We start from the raw sequence: 27,381 nt of genomic DNA on the forward strand, positions 1-27,381 counted from the left end.
AAGTATGAGGGACAGTCACCTAACCAAGTCTCAGAACACGGAGATGGTGTCAATAACTCCTTACGGAATGTGTATTTTGTGAATCAAGGCTCCCTGGTAAGAGACATTGGTCTCACTGAGAGACTACCCTGAATCAGTCAAGGTTAAATAACGCAGAGCATTACCTAAATAAAAACCACTGTGCTGGACTTACAGCTGACCCCTGACCCTGCAATAAATCAGACTTACGTCACATGATGCAGCTGACCCCTGACCCTGCAATAAATCAGACTTACGTCACATGATGCAGCTGACCCTGCAATAAATCAGACTTACGTCACATGATGCAGCTGACCCCTGACCCTGCAATAAATCAGACTTACGTCACATGATGCAGCTGACCCCTGACCCTGCAATAAATCAGACTTACGTCACATGATTCAGCTGACCTCTGACCCTACGTCAACACAGACTTATGTCACATGATTAAGCTGACCCCTGACCCTGCAATAAATCAGACTTACGTCACATGATTCAGCTGACCCCTGACCCTACGTCAACACAGACTTACGTCACATGATGCAGCTGACCCCTGACCCTGCAATACATCAACACAACAATTATCTCTTCCCATATAAAAAAAAAAGTCTAGGACAGCGTCTCAAATGGCACCCTATTCCACATGTAGTATACTACTTTTGATCAGGGTCCACTGGTAGTAGCGTACTATATAGGGAATAGGGTGCCATTTGGACTGCGGGCCTGTGTCTTGCCTCAGGAGACCAGATGGCTGTTCTATAAACTCCTTCTAGTCTGAAGAACTGATCGGTCCTTAGCTCTATAAGCTGTGTAATATAACGATCATTAGAAACCTTTCCTGGAGATCTAAGATCTACAGTGCTGTAATGCATGTCACGACACATCAAATTAGCACAGAGAGTGATCCCTGAAGGAATTGAACCCACAACCTACCTGAGAAACAGAACACTCAAATGTTAAACACTAAACACGTGTGTGTTAATGTTTTTGATCCATTGTATGGAACCGTCGCACAGCGAGCCCAATACATTTTGACCTTTAGCAGACGCTCTTATCCAGAGGAAATTATAAGTTAGGGTAGTTCAGTTAGTATATAGGCTGGTAATATATGACTGACTGAGTTTGGGTAGTCCAGATAGTATATAGGCTGGTAATATATGACTGACTGAGTTTGGGTAGTTCAGATAGTATATAGGCTGGTAATATATGACTGACTGAGTTTGGGTAGTTCAGATAGTATATAGGCTGGTAATATATGACTGACTGAGTTTGGGTAGTTCAGTTAGTATATAGGCTGGTAATATATGACTGACTGAGTTTGGGTAGTTCAGTTAGTATATAGGCTGGTAATATATGACTGACTGAGTTTGGGTAGTTCAGTTAGTATATAGGCTGGTAATATATGACTGACTGAGTTTGGGTAGTTCAGTTAGTATATAGGCTGGTAATATATGACTGACTGAGTTTGGGTAGTTCAGATAGTATATAGGCTGGTAATACTGACTGAGTTTGGGTAGTTCAGATAGTATATAGGCTGGTAATATATGACTGACTGAGTTTGGGTAGTTCAGATAGTATATAGGCTGGTAATACTGACTGAGTTTGGGTAGTTCAGATAGTATATAGGCTGGTAATATATGACTGACTGAGTTTGGGTAGTTCAGATAGTATATAGGCTGGTAATACTGACTGAGTTTGGGTAGTTCAGATAGTATATAGGCTGGTAATACTGACTGAGTTTGGGTAGTTCAGATAGTATATAGGCTGGTAATACTGACTGAGTTTGGGTAGTTCAGATAGTATATAGGCTGGTAATATATGACTGACTGAGTTTGGGTAGTTCAGTTAGTATATAGGCTGGTAATATATGACTGACTGAGTTTGGGTAGTTCAGATAGTATATAGGCTGGTAATACTGACTGAGTTTGGGTAGTTCAGTTAGTATATAGGCTGGTAATATATGACTGACTGAGTTTGGGTAGTTCAGATAGTATATAGGCTGGTAATACTGACTGAGTTTGGGTAGTTCAGTTAGTATATAGGCTGGTAATATATGACTGACTGAGTTTGGGTAGTTCAGATAGTATATAGGCTGGTAATACTGACTGAGTTTGGGTAGTTCAGTTAGTATATAGGCTGGTAATATATGACTGACTGAGTTTGGGTAGTTCAGATAGTATATAGGCTGGTAATATATGACTGACTGAGTTTGGGTAGTTCAGATAGTATATAGGCTGGTAATATATGACTGACTGAGTTTGGGTAGTTCAGATAGTATATAGGCTGGTAATACTGACTGAGTTTGGGTAGTTCAGATAGTATATAGGCTGGTAATACTGACTGAGTTTGGGTAGTTCAGATAGTATATAGGCTGGTAATACTGACTGAGTTTGGGTAGTTCAGATAGTATATAGGCTGGTAATATATGACTGACTGAGTTTGGGTAGTTCAGATAGTATATAGGCTGGTAATATATGACTGACTGAGTTTGGGTAGTTCAGATAGTATATAGGCTGGTAATACTGACTGAGTTTGGGTAGTTCAGATAGTATATAGGCTGGTAATATATGACTGACTGAGTTTGGGTAGTTCAGATAGTATATAGGCTGGTAATACTGACTGAGTTTGGGTAGTTCAGATAGTATATAGGCTGGTAATACTGACTGAGTTTGGGTAGTTCAGATAGTATATAGGCTGGTAATATATGACTGACTGAGTTTGGGTAGTTCAGATAGTATATAGGCTGGTAATACTGACTGAGTTTGGGTAGTCCAGATAGTATATAGGCTGGTAATATATGACTGACTGAGTTTGGGTAGTTCAGATAGTATATAGGCTGGTAATATATGACTGACTGAGTTTGGGTAGTTCAGATAGTATATAGGCTGGTAATATATGACTGAGTTTGGGTAGTTCAGATAGTATATAGGCTGGTAATACTGACTGAGTTTGGGTAGTTCAGATAGTATATAGGCTGGTAATACTGACTGAGTTTGGGTAGTTCAGTTAGTATATAGGCTGGTAATATATGACTGACTGAGTTTGGGTAGTTCAGATAGTATATAGGCTGGTAATACTGACTGAGTTTGGGTAGTTCAGATAGTATATAGGCTGGTAATATATGACTGACTGAGTTTGGGTAGTTCAGATAGTATATAGGCTGGTAATATATGACTGACTGAGTTTGGGTAGTTCAGATAGTATATAGGCTGGTAATACTGACTGAGTTTGGGTAGTTCAGATAGTATATAGGCTGGTAATACTGACTGAGTTTGGGTAGTCCAGATAGTATATAGGCTGGTAATATATGACTGACTGAGTTTGGGTAGTTCAGATAGTATATAGGCTGGTAATACTGACTGAGTTTGGGTAGTTCAGATAGTATATAGGCTGGTAATATATGACTGACTGAGTTTGGGTAGTTCAGATAGTATATAGGCTGGTAATATATGACTGACTGAGTTTGGGTAGTTCAGATAGTATATAGGCTGGTAATATATGACTGACTGAGTTTGGGTAGTTCAGTTAGTATATAGGCTGGTAATATATGACTGACTGAGTTTGGGTAGTTCAGATAGTATATAGGCTGGTAATACTGACTGAGTTTGGGTAGTTCAGATAGTATATAGGCTGGTAATATATGACTGACTGAGTTTGGGTAGTTCAGATAGTATATAGGCTGGTAATACTGACTGAGTTTGGGTAGTTCAGATAGTATATAGGCTGGTAATACTGACTGAGTTTGGGTAGTTCAGATAGTATATAGGCTGGTAATACTGACTGAGTTTGGGTAGTTCAGATAGTATATAGGCTGGTAATACTGACTGAGTTTGGGTAGTTCAGATAGTATATAGGCTGGTAATACTGACTGAGTTTGGGTAGTTCAGATAGTATATAGGCTGGTAATATATGACTGACTGAGTTTGGGTAGTTCAGTTAGTATATAGGCTGGTAATATATGACTGACTGAGTTTGGGTAGTTCAGATAGTATATAGGCTGGTAATACTGACTGAGTTTGGGTAGTTCAGATAGTATATAGGCTGGTAATATATGACTGACTGAGTTTGGGTAGTTCAGATAGTATATAGGCTGGTAATACTGACTGAGTTTGGGTAGTTCAGATAGTATATAGGCTGGTAATATATGACTGACTGAGTTTGGGTAGTTCAGATAGTATATAGGCTGGTAATATATGACTGACTGAGTTTGGGTAGTCCAGATAGTATATAGGCTGGTAATACTGACTGAGTTTGGGTAGTTCAGATAGTATATAGGCTGGTAATACTGACTGAGTTTGGGTAGTTCAGATAGTATATAGGCTGGTAATACTGACTGAGTTTGGGTAGTTCAGATAGTATATAGGCTGGTAATACTGACTGAGTTTGGGTAGTTCAGATAGTATATAGGCTGGTAATACTGACTGAGTTTGGGTAGTTCAGATAGTATATAGGCTGGTAATACTGACTGAGTTTGGGTAGTTCAGATAGTATATAGGCTGGTAATACTGACTGAGTTTGGGTAGTTCAGATAGTATATAGGCTGGTAATACTGACTGAGTTTGGGTAGTTCAGATAGTATATAGGCTGGTAATACTGACTGAGTTTGGGTAGTTCAGATAGTATATAGGCTGGTAATACTGACTGAGTTTGGGTAGTTCAGATAGTATATAGGCTGGTAATATATGACTGACTGAGTTTGGGTAGTTCAGATAGTATATAGGCTGGTAATATATGACTGACTGAGTTTGGGTAGTTCAGATAGTATATAGGCTGGTAATACTGACTGAGTTTGGGTAGTTCAGATAGTATATAGGCTGGTAATATATGACTGACTGAGTTTGGGTAGTTCAGATAGTATAAAGGCTGGTAATATATGACTGACTGAGTTTGGGTAGTTCAGATAGTATATAGGCTGGTAATATATGACTGACTGAGTTTGGGTAGTTCAGATAGTATATAGGCTGGTAATATATGACTGACTGAGTTTGGGTAGTTCAGATAGTATATAGGCTGGTAATATATGACTGACTGAGTTTGGGTAGTTCAGATAGTATATAGGCTGGTAATACTGACTGAGTTTGGGTAGTTCAGATAGTATATAGGCTGGTAATACTGACTGAGTTTGGGTAGTTCAGATAGTATATAGGCTGGTAATACTGACTGAGTTTGGGTAGTTCAGATAGTATATAGGCTGGTAATATATGACTGACTGAGTTTGGGTAGTTCAGATAGTATATAGGCTGGTAATACTGACTGAGTTTGGGTAGTTCAGATAGTATATAGGCTGGTAATATATGACTGACTGAGTTTGGGTAGTTCAGATAGTATATAGGCTGGTAATATATGACTGACTGAGTTTGGGTAGTTCAGATAGTATATAGGCTGGTAATATATGACTGACTGAGTTTGGGTAGTTCAGATAGTATATAGGCTGGTAATACTGACTGAGTTTGGGTAGTTCAGATAGTATATAGGCTGGTAATACTGACTGAGTTTGGGTAGTTCAGATAGTATATAGGCTGGTAATATATGACTGACTGAGTTTGGGTAGTTCAGATAGTATATAGGCTGGTAATACTGACTGAGTTTGGGTAGTTCAGATAGTATATAGGCTGGTAATATATGACTGACTGAGTTTGGGTAGTTCAGATAGTATATAGGCTGGTAATATATGACTGACTGAGTTTGGGTAGTCCAGATAGTATATAGGCTGGTAATACGGACTGAGTTTGGGTAGTTCAGATAGTATATAGGCTGGTAATACTGACTGAGTTTGGGTAGTTCAGATAGTATATAGGCTGGTAATACTGACTGAGTTTGGGTAGTTCAGATAGTATATAGGCTGGTAATATATGACTGACTGAGTTTGGGTAGTTCAGATAGCATATAGGCTGGTAATATATGACTGACTGAGTTTGGGTAGTTCAGATAGTATATAGGCTGGTAATATATGACTGACTGAGTTTGGGTAGTTCAGATAGTATATAGGCTGGTAATATATGACTGACTGAGTTTGGGTAGTTCAGATAGTATATAGGCTGGTAATATATGACTGACTGAGTTTGGGTAGTTCAGATAGTATATAGGCTGGTAATATATGACTGACTGAGTTTGGGTAGTTCAGATAGTATATAGGCTGGTAATACTGACTGAGTTTGGGTAGTTCAGATAGTATATAGGCTGGTAATACTGACTGAGTTTGGGTAGTTCAGATAGTATATAGGCTGGTAATATATGACTGACTGAGTTTGGGTAGTTCAGATAGTATATAGGCTGGTAATACTGACTGAGTTTGGGTAGTTCAGATAGTATATAGGCTGGTAATACTGACTGAGTTTGGGTAGTTCAGATAGTATATAGGCTGGTAATATATGACTGACTGAGTTTGGGTAGTTCAGATAGTATATAGGCTGGTAATATATGACTGACTGAGTTTGGGTAGTTCAGATAGTATATAGGCTGGTAATATATGACTGACTGAGTTTGGGTAGTTCAGATAGTATATAGGCTGGTAATATATGACTGACTGAGTTTGGGTAGTTCAGATAGTATATAGGCTGGTAATACTGACTGAGTTTGGGTAGTTCAGATAGTATATAGGCTGGTAATATATGACTGACTGAGTTTGGGTAGTTCAGATAGTATATAGGCTGGTAATATATGACTGACTGAGTTTGGGTAGTTCAGATAGTATATAGGCTGGTAATACTGACTGAGTTTGGGTAGTTCAGATAGTATATTGGCTGGTAATATATGACTGACTGAGTTTGGGTAGTTCAGATAGTATATAGGCTGGTAATACTGACTGAGTTTGGGTAGTTCAGATAGTATATAGGCTGGTAATATATGACTGACTGAGTTTGGGTAGTTCAGATAGTATATAGGCTGGTAATATATGACTGACTGAGTTTGGGTAGTTCAGATAGTATATAGGCTGGTAATATATGACTGACTGAGTTTGGGTAGTTCAGATAGTATATAGGCTGGTAATACTGACTGAGTTTGGGTAGTTCAGATAGTATATAGGCTGGTAATACTGACTGAGTTTGGGTAGTTCAGATAGTATATAGGCTGGTAATACTGACTGAGTTTGGGTAGTTCAGATAGTATATTGGCTGGTAATATATGACTGACTGAGTTTGGGTAGTTCAGATAGTATATAGGCTGGTAATACTGACTGAGTTTGGGTAGTTCAGATAGTATATAGGCTGGTAATATATGACTGACTGAGTTTGGGTAGTTCAGATAGTATATAGGCTGGTAATATATGACTGACTGAGTTTGGGTAGTTCAGATAGTATATAGGCTGGTAATATATGACTGACTGAGTTTGGGTAGTTCAGATAGTATATAGGCTGGTAATATATGACTGACTGAGTTTGGGTAGTTCAGATAGTATATAGGCTGGTAATACTGACTGAGTTTGGGTAGTTCAGATAGTATATAGGCTGGTAATACTGACTGAGTTTGGGTAGTTCAGATAGTATATAGGCTGGTAATACTGACTGAGTTTGGGTAGTTCAGATAGTATATAGGCTGGTAATACTGACTGAGTTTGGGTAGTTCAGATAGTATATAGGCTGGTAATACTGACTGAGTTTGGGTAGTTCAGATAGTATATAGGCTGGTAATACTGACTGAGTTTGGGTAGTTCAGATAGCAGATCTGACATGGCAGGTCCTGAGCTGAGGATCTGGTGCTCATCAGTCGTGTCCTGGACTTCTTACAGGGGTTGATGACATGGCACTCTGAGAACAGCTTATCCACGTTCCCATCGAAATACCTGCAGAAAGAAGAGAGGGAACAGGATGGAGAGCGTGAGCGAGGGCACTAGAACAGTCTGCAGCACCCGGCCTCACCCTACTAGAATCTGAAGTCAAATGTCTACTGTTTGCTGATGATCTGGTGCTTCTGTCACCAACCAAGGAGGGCCTACAGCAGCACCTAGATCTTCTGCACAGATTCTGTCAGACCTGGGCCCTGACAGTAAATCTCAGTAAGACAAAAATAATGGTGTTCCAAAAAAATGTCCAGTTGCCAGGACCACAAATACAAATTCCATCTAGACACCGTTGCCCTAGAGCACACAAAAAACTATACATACCTCGGCCTAAACATCAGCGCCACAGGTAACTTCCACAAAGCTGTCAACGATCTGAGAGACAAGGCAAGAAGGGCCTTCTATGCCATCAAAAGGAACATACAATTTGGCATACCAATTAGGATCTGGCTAAAAATACTTGAATCAGTTATAGAACCAATTGCCCTTTATGGTTGTGAGGTCTGGGGTCCAACCAAGAATTCACAAAATGGGACAAACACCAAATTGAGACTCAGCACGCAGAATTCTGCAAAAATATCCTCTGTGTACAACGTAAAACACAAAATAATGCATGCAGAGCAGAATTAGGCCGATACCCGCTAATGATCAAAATCCAGAAAAGAGCCGTTAAATTCTATAACCACTTAAAAGGAAGCGATTCCCAAACCTTCCATAACAATGCCATCACCTACAGAGAGATGAACCTGGAGAAGAGTCCCCTAAGCAAGCTGGTCCTGGGGCTCTGTTCACAAACAGACCACACAGAGCCCCAGGACAACATCACAACTAGACCCAACCAAATCATGAGAAAACAAAAAAGAGAATTACTTGACACATTGGAAAGAATTAACAAAAAAACTGAGGCCTCTGCATTTGGCCCTAAACAGAGAGTACACAGTGGCAGAATAGCTGACCACTGTGACTGACCCACAATTAAGGAAATCTTTGACTACAGTACCAGTCAAAAGTTTGGACCATTTAATTCAAGGGTTTTTCTTAATTTTTTCTATTTTCTACATTGTAGAATAATAGTGAAGATATCAAAACTATGAAACAACACATATGGAATCATGTAGTAACCAAAAATCAAAATATATTTTAGATTCTTCAACGTAGCCACCCATTGCCTTGATGACAGCTTTGCACACTCTTGGCATTCTCTCAACCAGCTTCACCTGGAATGCTTTTCCAACAGTCTTGAAGGAGTTCCCACATATGCTGAGCACCTGTTGGCTGCTTTTCCTTCACTCTGCGGTCCGACTCATCCCAAACCATCTCAATTGGTTAGAGGTCAGGTGATTGTGGAGGCCAGGTCATCTGATGCAGCACTCCATCACTCTCCTTCTTGGTAAAATAGCCCTTACACAGCCTGGAGGTGTGTTGGGTCATTGTCCTGTTGAAAAACAAATGATAGTCCCACTAAGCCCAAACCAGATGGGATGGCATATCGCTGCAGAATGCTGTGGTAGCCATGCTGGTTAAGTGTGCCTTGAATTCTAAATAAATAACACACAGTGTCACCAGCAAAGCACCCCCACACCATAACACCTCCTCCTCCATGCTTTACGGTGGGAAATACACATGCGGAGATCATCCGTTCACCCTTCCCACATCTCACAAAGACACAGCGGTTGGAACCAAAAATCTAAAATTTGGACTCCAGACCAAAGGACAGCTTTCCACTGGTCTAATGTCCATTGCTCATGTTTCTTGGCCCAAGCAGGTCTCTTATTATTGGTTTCCTTTAGTAGTGGTTTCTTTGCAGCAATTCAACCTTGAAGGCCTGATTCACGCAGTCCCCTCTGAACAGTTGATGTTGAGATGTGTCTGTTCCTTGAACTCTGTGAAGCATTAATTTGGGCTGCAATTTCTGAGGCTGGTAACTCTTATGAACTTATCCTCTGCAGCAGAGGTAACTCTGGGTCTTTCTTTCTTGTGGTGGTCCTCATGAGAGCCAGTTTCATCATAGCGCTTGATCGTTTTTGCGACTGCACTTGAAGAAACTTTCAAAGTTCTTGAATTTTTCCGGATTGACTGACCTTCATGTCTTAAAGTAATGATGGACTGTCGTTTCTCTTTGCTTATTTGAACTGTTCTTGCCATAATATGGACTTGGTCTTTTACCAAATAGGACTATCTTCTGTATACCAACCCTACCTTGTCACAACACAACTGATTGGCTCAAACGCATTAAGAAGGAAATAATTCCACAAATGAACAAGCCACACCTGTTAATTGAAATGCATTCCAGGTGACTACCTCCTGAAGCTGGTTGAGAGAATGCCAAGAGCGTGCAAAGCTGTCATCAAGGCAAAGGGGTGGCTATTTGAAGAAACTCATCTATAAAATATATTTTGAGTAAATGTTTTGGTTACTACATGATTCCATATGTGTTGTTTCATAGTTTTGATGTCTTCACTATTATTCTACAATGTAGAAAATAGTAAAAATAAAGAAAAACCCTTGAATGAGTAGGAGTGTCCAAACTTTTGACTGGTACTGTATGTACAGACTCGCTATTGAGAAAGGCCGCCGTAGGCAGACCTGGCTCTCAAGAGAAGACAGGCTATGTGCACACTGCCCACAAAATGAGGTGGAAACTGAGCTGCACTTCCTAACCTCCTGCCAAATGACCATATTAGAGACAAATATTTCCCTCAGATTACAGATCCACAAAGAATTCGAAAACAAACCCAATTCTGATAAACTCCCTTATCTACTGGGTGAAAAACCACAGTGTGCCATCACAGCTGCAAGATTTGTGACCTGTTGCAACAAGAAAAGGGCAACCAGTGAAGAACAAACACCATTGTAAATACAACCCATATTTATATTTATATATTTTCCCATTTGTACCATTAACTATTTGCACATTGTTACAACACTGTATATATACATAATATGACATTTGAAATGTCTTTATTCTTTTGGAACTTCTGAGTGTAATGTTCACTGTTAATATTTATTGTTTATTTCACTTTTGTTTACTATCTACTTCACTTGCTTTGGTAATGTTAACATACGTTTCCCATGCCAATAAAGCTCTTAAATTGAATTGAATTGAGAGGGGTAGAGGGAGAGAGAGGGGTAGAGAGAGAGAGAGGTAGAGAGAGAGAGAGGGGTAGAGAGAGAGAGAGAGGGGTAGAGAGAGAGAGAGAGAGGGGTAGAGAGAGAGAGAGAGAGAGGGGTAGAGAGAGGGAGGGGTAGAGAGAGGGAGGGGTAGAGAGAGGGAGAGGGGTAGAGAGAGGGAGAGGGGTAGAGAGAGGGAGAGGGGTAGAGAGGGAGATGGGTAGAGAGGGGTAGAGAGGGGTAGAGAGAGGGAGAGAGAGATAGAGAGGGGTAGAGAGAGGGAGAGAGAGGGGTAGAGAGAGGGGTAGAGAGAGAGAGAGGTAGAGAGAGGGAGAGAGAGATAGAGAGAGGGGTAGAGAGAGGGAGAGAGAGAGGGGTAGAGAGAGAGAGGGGTAGAGAGAGGGAGAGAGAGAGGGGTAGAGAGAGGGGTAGAGAGAGGGGTAGAGAGAGAGAGAGGGAGAGAGAGATAGAGAGAGGGGTAGAGAGAGAGACAGAGAGAGAGAGAGAGAGAGAGAGGTAGAGAGAGGGGTAGAGAGAGAGAGGGGTAGAGAGAGAGAGGGGTAGAGAGAGGGAGAGAGAGAGGGGTAGAGAGAGAGAGGGGTAGAGAGAGAGAGGGGTAGAGAGAGGGAGAGGGGTAGAGAGAGGGAGAGGGGTAGAGAGGGAGAGATGGGTAGAGAGGGAGAGATGGGTAGAGAGAGGGGTAGAGAGAGGGGTAGAGAGAGGGGTAGAGAGAGCGCGGTAGAGAGAGAGAGCGGTAGAGAGAGAGAGCGGTAGAGAGAGAGAGCGGTAGAGAGAGAGAGCGGTAGAGAGAGAGGGCTAGAGAGAGAGAGCGGTAGAGAGAGAGAGCGGTAGAGAGAGAGAGCGGTAGAGAGAGAGGGGTAGAGAGAGAGAGAGAGAGGGGTAGAGAGGGGTAGAGAGAGGGGTAGAGAGGGGTAGAGAGAGGGGTAGAGAGGGGTAGAGAGAGGGGTAGAGAGGGGTAGAGAGAGGGGTAGAGAGAGAGAGCGGTAGAGAGAGAGGGGTAGAGAGAGAGAGCGGTAGAGAGAGAGAGAGCGGTAGAGAGAGAGAGCGGTAGAGAGAGAGAGCGGTAGAGAGAGAGAGCGGTAGAGAGAGAGAGAGGGGTAGAGAGAGAGAGAGGGGTAGAGAGAGAGAGCGGTAGAGAGAGAGAGCGGTAGAGAGAGAGAGCGGTAGAGAGAGAGAGAGGGGTAGAGAGAGAGAGAGGGGTAGAGAGAGAGGGGTAGAGAGAGAGAGCGGTAGAGAGAGAGAGAGCGGTAGAGAGAGAGAGAGCGGTAGAGAGAGAGAGCGGTAGAGAGAGAGAGCGGTAGAGAGAGAGAGCGGTAGAGAGAGAGAGAGGGGTAGAGGGAGAGAGAGGGGTAGAGAGAGAGAGAGCGGTAGAGAGAGAGAGAGCGGTAGAGAGAGAGAGAGAGAGGGGTAGAGAGATTCCTGAAAGGATTCCTACCACAAAAGATTCTTATTCCCAAGGACTATACAGAAAATGCTCTGGCAAACCAACGACCAGCAAAAGAAACACAACAGAAACCTGAAACACCTGAAACACCATCCAACCTGGAACTGGGTGAGTAACGTTTAGTCTGAAAACACCATCCAACCTGGAACTGGGTGAGTAATGTTTAGTCTGAAAACACCATCCAACCTGGAACTGGGTGAGTAACGTTTAGTCTGAAAACACCATCCAACCTGGAACTGGGTGAGTAATGTTTAGTCTGAAAACACCATCCAACCTGGAACTGGGTGAGTAATGTTTAGTCTGAAAACACCATCCAACCTGGAACTGGGTGAGTAATGTTTAGTCTGAAAACACCATCCAACTTGGAACTGGGTGAGTAACGTTTAGTCTGAAGCTACTTTTAAAGCCAAGAAAAATATATTACAATATAATTTACTTTATAAGGACTGAATGCTACGTTAAGGCTTCCAAGCTTGTTAGGACAGAACATATCTGGCTGCAACTTCAATTAGCACTGAGGTGTGAAGTGAGAGGTGTCAAAGCCCTTGAGCCCAACAATGGCAGGTGAGTTTCACAGCCTCCCCCACCCAAATGCAGAGGCCTTTGAAGCCCCCTCCCTCTGTGCAGAGGTCATTACAATACAGTACCCACTGGATGTAAAAAATGAGAAGACATGGAAAGAGATACTTTTTGCTGACTGCTACAAAAATGGGAATGTAAGCAACTTAATGTTCCTCACAGACCATCCCATGGCATGGCAGAGTGCTATATTAAACACACTACCCCTCTGTTAAGAGGGGGGGGTGTTAGCGATGGGTGGAAACTCAGGATACTGGACAACGAGGACTCTGAGTCAGCTAATATAAACCTCTATATAAAATCTGGAACAGTATCGGTACAGGGCAAACCCAAACAGTTCCAGCTGGACTTTCACCTAATCAAAGAGGGAGCTCAGCAGGAGAAGCTCTCTCTTGAGAAAGACACCCCCACCCCGAGCGGGTCAGACCAGACCTCTTCATTTAACCCCACAGATGAGCAACCCCAAGTGGAAAGTCAACCTCCCAGCACAGAGTACTACTCCCTCATTGAAATGAAGGATAAATTCACCCAGCTGGAGGTAAGGCAGGTGGAGCTGGAACAGCAGGTGAACACACTCCAGTCAGCACAGACCCAGACAACAGTCCAGCACAACAACACCCCCTTAACTAGACCTGGAGAGCTGCAGGTAGAGAGAGACATGTCTGCACTCTGGACTGTGGTGAGACAACATCAATAGGAGAAAGAGCAGGAGCAGAACAGAGAACAACCCATTAGAGAGCTGGCCAACCCGGCAGAGAAGCCAGCAGAACAGCCCACCTCAGATCCTGACCAAAGTCTCGACACCGCAGCAGAACAGTACACCCTAGACCCTGACCATAGCCTCGACATCACAGCCAGACAAACAAATGAAGAACCCCAAGCCCAGGGGATCCCAACCCCTCTGAGCACCCCCCCCCCCGTCAGTCACCCTGATAGCCCTCCTGACGACCCCCCCACACCCACTGAGGACATACACAAGCCACAGATTGTACTCTTTATGGACTGAAACGGGAAATATATACAAGAAAATAAACTTTTTCCCAAACACACAGTGTCTAAACTCTGGTGTCCAAACACCCAGCGTGCCCTAGAACTTCTGTCTGAGGACCAACTGGGATCACCCAGCCACAGGCACAAACGACCTGAGAACACAGCAGGAAAGGGAGTGATTGAAAAAGCTTCTTCTACTTTCCCCAACGCACAAGTGGTTATCTCCACCCTGCTACCACTAAAAGACTTCCACCCTGCTACCATACAGCGGGTAAACGCAAGTATTTCCTGTGACTGTGCGTCAAAACCAAATGTCTACCTGGCCCACCACTCCACCCTGGACGTGAACAGCCTTTATGACCAACACCTCACACAGGAGCAACAGATCAACAAACACCCCGCCCAGACCAGCGAGACACTCTCCCAGACCTGCGGGACCCCGCCCGGACCTACACATAGAGGACCCCCGCCGAGGGGACCAACATCCAGACCACAGCACCACCCGTTACATCCACACCCCAACCAATCAATACCCCCCCCCAAACCAACCATGCCACACCCCATTTAGGCCCCTTCAGATCAGACCTATGCCCCTCCTGCCCACCCCAGGCCCCCCACTCCCGCAAAGAGGGCCTCAACATGAAAGTCACACATACGCCCAGGCCGTGAGCAGGCAAACAGGCCCAACCCCCACTCTTACACTAGCCCAAGCCAATGGCATGTACCAGATTGACTCCAAACCACACGACTAACAACATTGGACAATTTATGGAACACAAAGCCTTCACTATCTCATCCTAGAATATGAGACCTTTGGCCTAAAGAGCAGGAACCTGGACTTCACCAAAGAAAATCAGAAATACAGACGTTGCCATCCTACAAGAAACATGGTATAGAGGAGACGGACCCACTGGTTGCCCTCTAGGTTACAGAGAGCTGGTAGTCCCATCCACCAAACTACCAGGTGTGAAACAGGGAAGAGACTCAGGGGGTATGCTAATTTGGTATAGAGCAGACCTAACTCTATTAAATTAATAAAAACAGGAACATTTAACATTTGGCTAGAAATTAAAAAGATAATCTCAACAGAGAAAATTTCCTCCTGTGTGCTACCTATATCCCTACAATAGAATCCCCATACTTTAATGAAGACAGCTTCTCCATCCTAGAGGGGGAGATCAACCATTTCCAGGCCCAGGGACATGTACTAGTCTGTGGCGACCTAAATGCCAGAACTGGACAAGAACCTGACACCCTCAGCACACAGGGGGACAAACACCTACCTGGAGGTGACAGCATTCCCTCCCCCATATGCCCCCCTAGGCACAACTACGACGACATAACCAACAAAAACGGGTCACAACTCCTGCAGCTCTGTCTCACGCTGGGTATGTACATAGTCAATGGTAGGCTTCGAGGAGACTCCTACGGTAGGTACACCTACAACTCATCCCTTGGCAGTAATACTGTAGACTACTTTATCACTGACCTCAACCCAGAGTCTCTCAGAGCGTTCACAGTCAGCCCACAGACACCCCTATCAGATCACAGCAAAATCACAGTCTACTTGAACAGAGCAATACTCAATCATGAGGCATCAAAGCCAAAGGAACTGCATAATATTATGAAATGCTATAGATGGAAGGAAGGTAGTGTCGAAACCTACCAAAAAACAATCAGGCAACAACAAATTCAATCCCTTCTAGACAACTTCCTGGACAAAACGTTTCACTGCAACAGTGAAGGTGTAATCTTGGCAGTAGAAAACCTAAACAGTATATTTGACCTCTCAGCTTCCCTTTCAAATCAAAACATTACAAACAGACAACCTAACAAAATTAACAACAATGACAAATGGTTTGATGAAGAATGCAAAAACATAAGAAAGAAATTGAGAAACCTATCCAACCAAAAACATAGAGACCCAGAAAACCTGAGCCTACGCCTTCACTATGGTGAATCACTAAAACAATACAGAAATACACTACGGAAAAAGAAGGAACAGCATGTCAGAAATCAGCTCAATCTAATTGAAGAATCCATAGAATCTAACCACTTCTGGGAAAATTAGACCACCCTAAACCAACAACAACACAAAGAGCTACCTATCCAAAATGGAGATGTTTGGTTAAACCACTTCTCCAATCTTTTGGCTCTATGACAAAGAACAAACAGCAAAAACATATATATATCATCAAATACAAATCTTAGAATCAACTATTAAAAACTACCAATTACAGGATAAAATACAAACCCTCCAACCCAAAAAGGCCTGTGGTGTTGATGGTATCCTCAATGAAATGATAAAATATACAGACCACAAATTCCAATTGGCTATACTTAAACTTTTTAACATTATCCTCAGCTCTGGCATCTTTCCCAATATTTGGAACCAAGGACTGATCACCCCAATCCATAAAAGTGGAGACAAATTTGACCCCAATAACTACCGTGGGATATGCGTCAACAGCAACCTTGGGAAAATCCACTGCATTATCATTAACAGCAGACTAATTAATTTCCTCAGTGAAAACAATGTACTGAGCAAAGGTAAAATTACAATTTTTAACAAATTACCGTACGACAGACCACGTATTCACCCTGAAAAACCTTGCCAAACAAACAAAACAAAACAAAGGCAAAGTCTTCTTATGCTTCGTTGATTTCAAAAAAGCCTTTGAATCAATTTGGCATGAGGGTCTGCTATACAAATTGATGGAAAGTGGTGTTGGGGGGAAAAAACATACAACATTTTAAAATCCATGTACACAAACAACAAGTGTGCGGTTAAAATTGGCAAAAAACACACATTTCTTTCCACAGGGCAGTGGGGTGAGACTCAGCTTAAGCCCCACCCTCTTCAACATACAGTGCATTCGTAAAGTATTCAGACCCCTTGACTTTTTCCACATTCTTACGTTACAGCCTTATTCTAAAATGGATTAAATTGTCCCCCCACCCCCAATCAATCTACACACAATACCCCATAACGACAAAGTAAAAACAGGTCTTTAGAAATGTTTGCAAATGTATTACAAATTAAAAACGGAATTATCACATTTACATAAGTATTCAGACCCTTTACTCAGTACTTTGTTGAAGCACCTTTGGCAGCGATTACAGCCTCAAGTCTTCTTGGGTATGACGCTACAAGCTTGGCACACCTGTATTTGGGGAGTTTCTCCCATTCTTCTCTGCAGATCCTGTCAAGCTCTGTCAGGTTGGATGGGGAGTGTTGCCGCACAGCTAATTTCAGGTCTCTCCAGAGATGTTAGATCGGGTTCAAGTCTGGGCTCTGGCTGGGCCACTCAAGGACATTCAGAGACTTCTCCCGAAGCCACTCCTGCATGGTCTTGGCTGTGTGCTTAGGGTCGTTGAACGTTTGCCCTAGTCTGAGGTCCTGAGCAGGTTTTCATCAAAGATTTCTCTGTACTTTGCTCCGTTCATCTTTCCCTCGATCCTGACTAGTCTCCCAGTCCCTGCCGCTGAAAAACATCCCCACAGCATGATGCTGCCACCACCATGCTTCACCGTAGGGATGGTGCCATGTTTCCTCCAGACGTGACGCTTGGCATTCAGGCCAAAGAGTTAAATCTTGGTTTCATCAGACCAGAGAATCTTGTTTCTCATGGTCTGAGAGTCCTTTAGGTGCCTTTGGCAAACTCCAAGTGGGCTGTCATGTGCCTTTTACTGAGGAGTGGCTTCCGTCTGGCCACTCTACCATAAAGGCCTGATTGGTGGAGTGCTGCAGATATGGTTGTCCTTCTGGAAGATTCTCCCATTTCCACAGAGGAACTCTGGAGCGCTGTCAGAGTGACCATCGGGTTCTTGGTCACCCCCCTGACCAAATCCCTTCTCCCACGATTGCTCAGTTTAGCCGGGTGGCCAGCTCTAGGAAGAGTCTTGGTGTTCCAAACTTCTCCCATTTAAGAATGATGGACGCCACTGTGTTCTTGGGGACCTTCAATGCTGCAGAAAGTTTTTGTTACCCTTCCCCAGATCTGTGCCTTGACACAATCCTGTCTCGGAGCTCTACGGTCAATTCCTTCGACCTTATGGCTTGGTTTTTGCTCTGACATGCACTGTCAACTGTGGGACCTTATACAGACAGGTGTGTGCCTTTCCAAATCATGTCCAATCAATTGAATTTACCAAAGGTGGACTCCAATCAAGTTGTAGAAACATCTCAAGGATGATCAATGGAAACAGGATGCATCTGAGCTCAATTTCAAATCTCATAGCAAAGGGTATGAATACTTATGTAAATAAGGTATTTCTGTTTTTTATTTTTAATACATTTGCAAAAATCTCTAGAAACCATGACTTTGCTTTGTCATTATGGGGTGTTGTTATTATTGTGTGTAGATTGATGAGGGGGAACAACTATGTAATCCATTTTAGAATAAGGCTGTAACGTAAGAAAATGTGGGAAAAAAGTCAAGGGGTCTGAATACTTTCCGAATGCACTGTAAATACAACCCATATTTATGTTAATTCATTTTCCTTTAACTATTTGCACATTGTTAAAACGCTGTATATAGCCATAATATGACATTTGACATTTCTATAGTCCTTTAGAACTTTTGTGAGTGTAATGTTTACTGTTCATTGTTTTGTCTATTTCACTTTTGTTTACCGTCTATTTCACTTGCTTTGGCAAAGTTAACATACGTTTCCCATGCTAATAAAGCCCTTTGAACTGAATTGAATTGAGAGCGAGACACACACTAGGAGACACAGAGAGAGAGAAACATGTCCATAACCTGCTCATTTCTATTGTAAAGCTGTGCTTGGCAATATGGATCAACACGTCATGCCAATAAAGCAAATTGAAATTGAATTGAGAGAGCGAGAGACAGAAACAAGCTTTGACAAAGACCTCTGCCAAAACACGTCATCAGCGTCTTTGAACTTGAATCCAGCAGAATAAAACATAAGTAAAAAAGGAGAAATAAGCACCTCTCCATGAGCTTCTCTCTGTCCCAGTTGAAGTGACTCAGAAGTATTCTGGTAATTGTTGCAGGATTCTAAAAAGGAGAGAGAGAGAGAGAGAGAGAGAGAGAGAGAAACGGTTGTGTTATACACGCAACAAGTTACCACTGTATGCAGTCCAACGTTAGGCCTACACATGTAAAAAGGGTTGCTCGTTTTTGACTGCTGCTATTATGATAATGCTGCTAAGAGGCTAAGATAACATTTAAATTAAATTATCATGGGGTACACAGAATTAGGGCTAATGCAAACCTTGGACTGGTTTATAGTGCTGTGTGTTATTATTATAACATTGATGATCTGTGTGAGTGCCAGCCAAAACTCTTCACTGATCATAACTAGGTCATTGTGTTTTGCGCAATCATGTGACATAGCAAGATTTCTATCCAGTATGTTCAGAAATGAGAACAGCAAAAAGGCAAGCAACTGTCTAAACATGGTGCTGCACCATTGGACATGAACATTAAAAAAAATAGAAAAAAGGGAAAGTTTGATGAAAAATCTTTCAATTAAAAAAGGTTAAAATCCAGGTCATGTGACAATTGTGCAAAACAAAGGGCCCTAATTCACAACTGAAATCCTCTGTTTGGACATGGTTCAAAAACACACCTTTAATAATGACACTATTGGGCTACTGCTCCTGGTGACTCTGTATATTATGACAGGAGGTAGCTATAGGGCTCCCGGTGACTCTGTATATTACAAAAGGGAAACCCGGCCGAGAGCTGCCCAGTGATGTGAGCCTACCAGACGAGCTAAATGCCTTCTATGCTCGCGTCGAGGCAAGCAACACTGAACCATGCATGAGAGCACCAGAGGGTTCCGGACGACTGTGTGATCACGCTCTCTGTAGCCGATGTGAGTAAGACCTTTAAAACAGGTTATCCACAAGGCCTCAGGGTCATCATTCTCTCTGTAGCCGTTGTAAGTCCTTTAAACAGGTTAACATTCACAAGGCCTCAGGGCCAGATGGATTACCAGGATAAATACCCAGAGCTTGGTCTGACCAGCTGGCAAGTGTCTTCACTGACATGTTCAACCTCTCCCTGTCTGAGTCTGTAATACCAACATGTTTCAAGCAGACCACCATAGTCCCTGCGCCCAAGAACTCCAAGGTAACCTGTCTAAATGATTATCGCCCTGTACCACTCACATCTGTAGCCATGAAGTGCTTTGAAAGGCTGGTCATGGCTCACATCAACACCATCATCCCAGACATCCTGGACCCAAACCACCCCAACAGATCCACAGACGAGGCAATCCACAGATGAACACATCCCTCTGCAACTGGATCCTGGACTTCCTGACGGGCCACCCCCAGGTGGTGAGGGTAGCAGGGCCTAAAATTAACTTTTTGGTCCACCAGCCACTGTGGCAGGTAGATGGAAAAATCTGCCAGCCACTCAGATTTTTTACTGCCCAAAATATTATTTGGCCATAATTATCAAAAATAAATAAATAAATACAATTAAATGACGACCATGCTTAATGTTTCTAAAACAAACAAAAATATTATTAAGAAGTCATGTGATATTTTGCTAAATTTATTTTCTTTTTTTGACCTGAGGCTTTTAACCAAAATATCAGATGAGACAAAACGTTCAGCTCCCACTAAGGGTGGGAGGTTACCGTGGTAACGGGGCCACTCGAGTCATGTCACGTGTGTCTGTGTGAGATTTTGGATCCGACTAGTAGGCAGCATCTCTTCCCTATTAGTTGAAGCAGCAGACTCAAACTAACACTGAAAAACAAGCGACCCTGTGAACAAAGCAATGTAAATAGCCAAGAAACAGTCTCACTTTGTGGACCAACTTTGATGCCTGTGTGCACGCCTCTATCAGCACTGTGCACAAGGCTCCCAGCCAGGCAGAGTTGCTGCGTAAGGTGGGTTATAGTTATCGCATTTCTTTGCGCGATTAGCAGCTATGAAACAAAAATGGCAGAAACACTTTGAAAAACAGCAACTGCACCATTTTTCTGCTATAAAATCACAACTCACACGTGTGCTCATACTTGACTTTTTAACTCTATTTGTATTTGCAAATGCAAATGTAGTGCTTGCAGAGCACTGCAAATTCACCAGCCACCTACGTGGCTGGTGAAAGACATTCTTACCCGTCAATACCTAAATCTACCTGCACTTGCCGGTTTTTAATTTTATGCCCTGGAGGGTAGGTAACAACACGTCAACCACACTAACCCACAACGAGGGGGCCCCTCAGGGGTGAGTGCTTAGTCCCCTCCTGTACTCCCTCTTCACCCATGGCTGTGTGGCCGCACACGACTCCAACGCCATCATTAAGTTTGCTGACGACACTACGGTGGTAGGCCTGATCACCGACAACGATGAGACAGCCTACAGGGAGGAGGTCAGAGACCTGGCAGTGTGGTGCCAGGACAACAACCTCTCCCTCAACGTCAGCAAGACAAAGGAGTTGATCGTGGACTACAGGAAACGGAGGGCCAAGAACGCCCCCATCACATCGACAGGGCTGTAGTGGAGCGGGTCTAGAACTTCAAGTTCCTCTGTGTCCACATCACTAAGGACCTATTATGGTCCAAACACACCAACACAGTCGTGAAGAGGGCACGACAACGCCTCTTTCCCCTAAGGAGGCTGAAAATATTTGGCATGGGCCCTCAGAGCCTCAAAAAGTTATACAGCTGAACCATTGAGAGCGTCTTGACTGGCTGCATCACCACTTAGTATGGCAACTACTCTGCCTCCGACCGCAAGGCGCTACAGAGGGTAGTGTGTACGGCCCAGCACATCACTGGGGCTGAGCTCCCTGCCATCCAGGACCTCTATACCAGGCGGTGTCAGAGGAAGGCCCTAAAAATTGTCAGACTCCGGCCACTGAATGTGATGCACTAAGTCTGGAACCAGGACCCTGAACAGCTTCTACCCCCAAGCTATAAGACTGCTGAATCGTTAGTTAAATAGTTAATCAAATAGCTACCCGGACTATCTGCATTGACCCTTTCTGCACTTTGTCTCATCACATGCACTGCTGCTACTGTTTATTATCTGTCACTTTATTCCTAGTTATATGTACATATCTACCTCTATTACCTCGTACCCCCCGCACATCGACTCGGTACTGACACCTTGTGTATATAGCCAAGTTATCGTTACTCATTGTGTATTTATTATTACGTGTTTTACTTTTCTGTTTCTCCATTTTCTTTCTCTGCATTGTTGGGAAGGGCCCGTGAGTAAACATTTCACTGTTAGTCTTCACAAGTTGTTTACGAAGCATGTGACGAATAAAATGTGCATTGATTTGAGACTACACCTACATACTGTACAGTTGAGTTCCTCCTCCAGGATTCATGCCCAGGCTTAGCTTAGAATTTAACTCCAATGTTGACAATTGAAAGACATTACATTGTCAACATTTGAGTTAAATTCTTAGCTACACCAGGCTGTGCATACTGTGCAAATACATACAGAACACTTAGTTCTACCAATTCAAAGTGCTAGTCCTTGGATTATTTATTTAGACCAGAGCAGAGGCACTGGATCATGGTTCAAACTGTGTTGTTGTTATTGCTCAGGATTTAGGCTATTATGAAACTGACTAGGGGCCGTGGGGCACAGTCAGCTGAGCACATCCCAATGGGCGGTTTTACCAAATGATAGTTATGGGGGGGGGGGTACAGGTCTGTCAATCTCTGACATGACGAATGATGAGTAGGCTGGCTACCTGGCAGATACTTTGATCACAGAAGGGCTGTTTGGGAGGCACATAATTAGCTAGCTATACAGCAATGTTTCATGATTCATTGACGAACTAGCTAACGTTAACTAGTACGGAAATGTGAAACGTACATCTAGCTAAGCTAACTAACGTTTGCTAATTAGCTAACTTGACGTTAGCTAATTACTGGAGGGGAGCGGGACGTCAGCTAATTACCTAGTTGACGTTAATTAGTTACCGGTAGCGAGCTAGCTATTTAGCTAACTAGTAGGTAACCGACTTAGCTACCTACAAGCCAGAAAGCAAACAACTTTGGTGGATAACATGCTAGCAAAACATATTTGTCTTGAGTTAACTAGCTAGCTATCTAATCACCCGTTTATTTGGAAGATTCGGCTAGCTAACAACAGCGTAGAGGCCTGTCGACTTTCCACCGTCCCCGGTCTTTCCTGCATCGACATTGCCTTCGTGATATCTCACCTGGATGACCTCGTTGACCTCCCTGATACACTCCACCATATGCTGGAGGATCTGCTCGGCAGTCAGCACTTCGAAGCGGTAGTCCTCTTCCTCTTGACCGGGCCCATGACCACTTCCCCCGGTCTCCAAACCCTCGTCCCGCTCCCCTCCAGCCTCCGCGGGATCGACCAGTTCCACCTCGTCCTCGCCTAGCTCCAGGGTGTCGTCCCCCGGCTCCTCCGCGCCGCTGTCTTCGCTGCATTCCTCGTCCTCGTCGAAGTCATAGTTATAGCCCTCGTCTGAGTCCATTGCTAGGTCGATATCGAGATGTCACAAGCCGACGTAGGTGCTTGGAAATGGGGCAGCCTGCTTGTCGTGGAATGGATCAAAACAAAAACAAAAAACGGTCCGGTCGGTCTTGTATTTTTCAGTTGTAACGAAAATAACAACAAATGTCGCCGCTAGATGAACCAACAAAGAGACGCGGCGTCATGACGTACGTCACTTGGATAGATCAAATAAAAACATGGTAATGGCTAGAAGGGATCCAGCTTTTGTCAAATTTACGTTAAAACAATATTTTTTTGCTTTTGTGCTAACCCTTTTCCTAACCTTAACCTAATTTTCCTACCTGCTACGTTCATTATCCTAACCTTCTGCGTAAGTTCTCCTAACCTGCTATGAAACGTAAAATCTGCTAATGGGGATCCATAATAAATACAAATCTGACGTTAATTTGACAAAAGCTGGATCCCTTCTAGCCTTAAAACATGATTAAAATGTTTTGTATTTTACTATCCGTGTTTTAAATAAAGTCAATTAAAATAATATGTTTGGGTATATTGAGTTCAGCTCAATGTTATTTAATTTTATGTGTGTAAGTCACTATGGAAGTTCTAGAGCGCACAGTTATATTTTGCTTAACAGCATTTTAAAACTCCACGGTGAAAGTATATTTTATCATTTACGTCATTTAGCAGACGCTCTTATCCAGAGCGATTTACAGTTAGTGAGTGCATACATTTTTCATACTTGCCCCCCGTGGGAATCGAACCCACAACCCTGGCGTTGCAAGCGCCATGCTCTACCAACTGAGCTACAGGAGGACAGTATACAAAGTAGTAAGAAATAGATGTAATTGTTGTAAAAAAAAAAAAAAAAAACGGAGTGTATTCTTTTACTATCATACTAAATTAAAATATTGAATTATTACACATAATTTTTTCTTTACATTGGTGATGTTAATATTAAAGTTTACAGTCACCACGAATACATTCAATTGATTGCTTTAAACAGATTCATTTTTTGGGTTTGTTACTATAGGCGCCTGTCCGTCGCTGTTATCATTTTTAAGCTCAAGTGGCCCAGAAAATCGGGGTCTCTGCATAAAAGTCGATGGCAAACAAATACACGGATTTCACAGTCAAGCTATCACTAAAATGAAATCCAACCCCTGTCAGAATCTCCATCTGACGTTCTAGAATTTAGATAACTGTCTTCAACAAATTATCTTCTAACCAGTGATGTAAAAAGTCTTCTCAGATTCCGTATGGCCTTTGAATAGTGTTGGTTTAAGCAGCACATACACCCCAAACTTGTGTCCCCTGTTCTATTGATTTCAACATGTTATTGCTGGAAGTGATTAACACATATTTTTCTAGTTACACTTAGGGACAGGTCCAATTTACTGGAGGGTGGTCCAAAATAAGCAAGGGTTGTCAAACTTTTTATTTTTTTTTGCTTTGGGGAGGGTTGTGTGGTTTTTTATTGGGCACAGGGTAGAGCGTTTTTTCCCTGGTTTAAGTTCTCTCTTTTACTATATAATTTCTTACATTGTATTCATTTAGCAGACGCTCTTATCCAGAGCGACTTACAGTTAAGTGAGTGCATACATTTTCATACTGGCTCCCCGTGGGAAACTAACCCACAACCCTGGCGTTGCAAGAGCCATGCTCTACCAACTGAGCTACAGGGGACTACATCCTAGACACGTGTCCTCCTCTGCTTGCATGTGCCTCCCCTATATCAAGGTGTTTTGGTACTTCCCCTATGCACTATGCTTTTCAGTGTGCTAACTTTTACTATACCACAAGTCAGCATAGTCTACCAGTGTAATGGACTACCCACCATTCATAGTGACAATAGTGGATCGGGTATCCAGTTCTGCAATAGGCTAACTAGCAATCATACCACACATTAAAAGCATAAAAAGCTGCATAATTTTTTTTTATATGAATCGACAAGAACAAATAGGAATAGCTGATAGGCAGTGGAGAGCCCAGGTGCATCATGAAAGAACAGTGAAGACATGACACACAGTTCAAAAATCTCCCCTATTGATCTTGTTTAGGGACAACACAATGATCCTGCTGAATGTGCTGTGTCTGTCGCAGATCATCATTCTCCCAAGTCGTCCGGCAGGCCCAGTTATTCAGGAAAGCTTAACACGCGCTCTGCCTCCTCTCCAATCAGAGCGGCTATTCCTCGAGCACCTAGAACCTATAACGCTTCAATTAAATATAGCCTAAATATGTGTTGTTTAACTTTTTTTAATGTATTACCTTTTATATGTGGCATAAACACAACCAGTGACAATGTTTTAATCTAATTAGGCTACTTTAAAAGTCTCCTGTAGGTATGCGCACGTTCATCCAAAATACACTATACATACAAAAGTATGTGGACACCCCTTTAAATTAGTGGATTTAGCTATTTCAGCCACACCCGTTGCTGACAGGTGTATAAAATTAAGCACACAGCCGTGCAATCTCCATAGACAAACATTGACAGTAGAATAGCCTTACTGAAGAGCTCAGTGACTTTCAACGTGGCACCGTCATAGGATGCCACCTTTCCAACAAGTCAGTTCCTCAAATTTCTGCCCTGCTAGAGCTGCCCTGGTCAACTGGAAGCGCTGTTATTATGAAGTGGAAACGTCTAGGAGCAACAATGGCTCAGCCACGAAGTGGTAGGGCACACAAGCGCACAGAACAGGACCGCAGATGAAGCGTGTAAAAAATAATCTGTCCTCGGTTGCAACACTCACTACCGAGTTCCAAACTGCCTCTGGAAGCAACTTCAGCACAATAACTGTTAATCAGGAGTTTCATGAAATGGGTTTCTAGGGCTGAGCAGCCGCACACAAGCCTAAGATCACCATGCGCAATGCCAAGCGTCGGCTAGAGTGGTTTAAAGCTTGCCGCCATTGGACTCTGGAGCAGTGGAAACGCGTTCTCTGGAGTGATTAATCACGCTTCACCATCTCGCAGTTTCTGGGTTTTTCATGGTTCGGGCTAGGGCCCTTAGTTCCAGTGAAAGGAAATCTTAATGCTACAGCATACAATGACATTCTAGACGATTCTGTATTTCCAACTTTGTGGCAACAGTTTGGAGAAGGCCCTTTCCTGTTTCAGCATGACAATGCCCCCGTGCACAAAGCGAGGTCCATACAGAAATGTTTTGTCGAGATCAATGTGATAGAACTTGACTGGCCTGCACAGAGCCCTGACCTCAACCCCATCAAACACCTTTGGGATGAATTGGAACGCCGACTGCGAGCCAGGCCTAATCATCCAAAACCAGTGCCCGACCTCACTAATGCTCTTGTGGCTGAATAGAAGCAAGTCCCCACAGCAAAGTTCCAACATCTAGTGGAAAGCCTTCCCAGAAGAGTGGAGGCTGTTATAGCAGCAAAGGGGGAACCAACTCCATATTAATGCCCATGATTAGATGTTAGACGAGTAGGCGTCCACATACTTTTGGTCAAGAAGTGTATAATTCCAGCATCCTCAAAATGACTTGACATTAACCAGGTTTCCACCCAACACTTTTGTCCATAATAATCTCATCATATAGCAGGCTATACCAGTACTGTACAGGGCCGGCGTTATGGGCGGCCTCTAGGGCGCCTTGCCCGCCCTACCGTACCTCCTTGCCCATCCAAATAAAATATTGAAATATTGATCATTTATTTGATCGAGACGCGCGCCGACAGACAGACTCAATCTCAGATAAAGCATCCGAGAGAGCGAAACAGCGCCACTCTGTCTCCGTGTAGACCATGTATCTGATACTGTCTGGACAAAAAGAGTATGGCATGTCATACCTTTTCTGGCCAGACCGCATCAGATACATGCGCTACATATAAGTAATGCCCCTTGCCGCGCGGTGAAACACCGCTTCACATTCATTTTCAACGGAAGGAAAGCGGTGAGAGGGCGGGGCGAAAGACAGCATTTCCCAACTTTATGGAAATCACCCAGCGGCGGCGACCAATCATATCGAGT

The 27,381-nt window shown here is 43.1% G+C and overlaps 1 protein-coding gene across 1 annotated transcript in view; it reads right to left on the bottom strand.

Annotated features, from left to right (window-relative positions):
- arih1 (ariadne ubiquitin-conjugating enzyme E2 binding protein homolog 1) overlaps positions 1 to 23,865 on the bottom strand; it is a 44,496-nt gene extending 20,631 nt beyond the window's left edge. The window contains exons 1-3 of the mRNA XM_084186015.1: positions 23,117 to 23,865; positions 18,903 to 18,970; positions 7,657 to 7,801 (exon numbers count right to left, since the gene is read on the bottom strand). Of these exons, the coding sequence (XP_084042141.1) occupies positions 7,657 to 7,801; positions 18,903 to 18,970; positions 23,117 to 23,404 (501 nt within the window). The 5' untranslated portion in view covers positions 23,405 to 23,865. The remainder of the gene's footprint in view (positions 1 to 7,656; positions 7,802 to 18,902; positions 18,971 to 23,116) is intronic.
- Between the last annotated feature and the right edge of the window lie 3,516 nt (positions 23,866 to 27,381).

This window comes from Coregonus lavaretus (genome assembly GCF_964263955.1).
Source record: "Coregonus lavaretus genome assembly, chromosome: 21".
Classification (NCBI taxonomy): Eukaryota; Metazoa; Chordata; class Actinopteri; order Salmoniformes; family Salmonidae; genus Coregonus; species Coregonus lavaretus.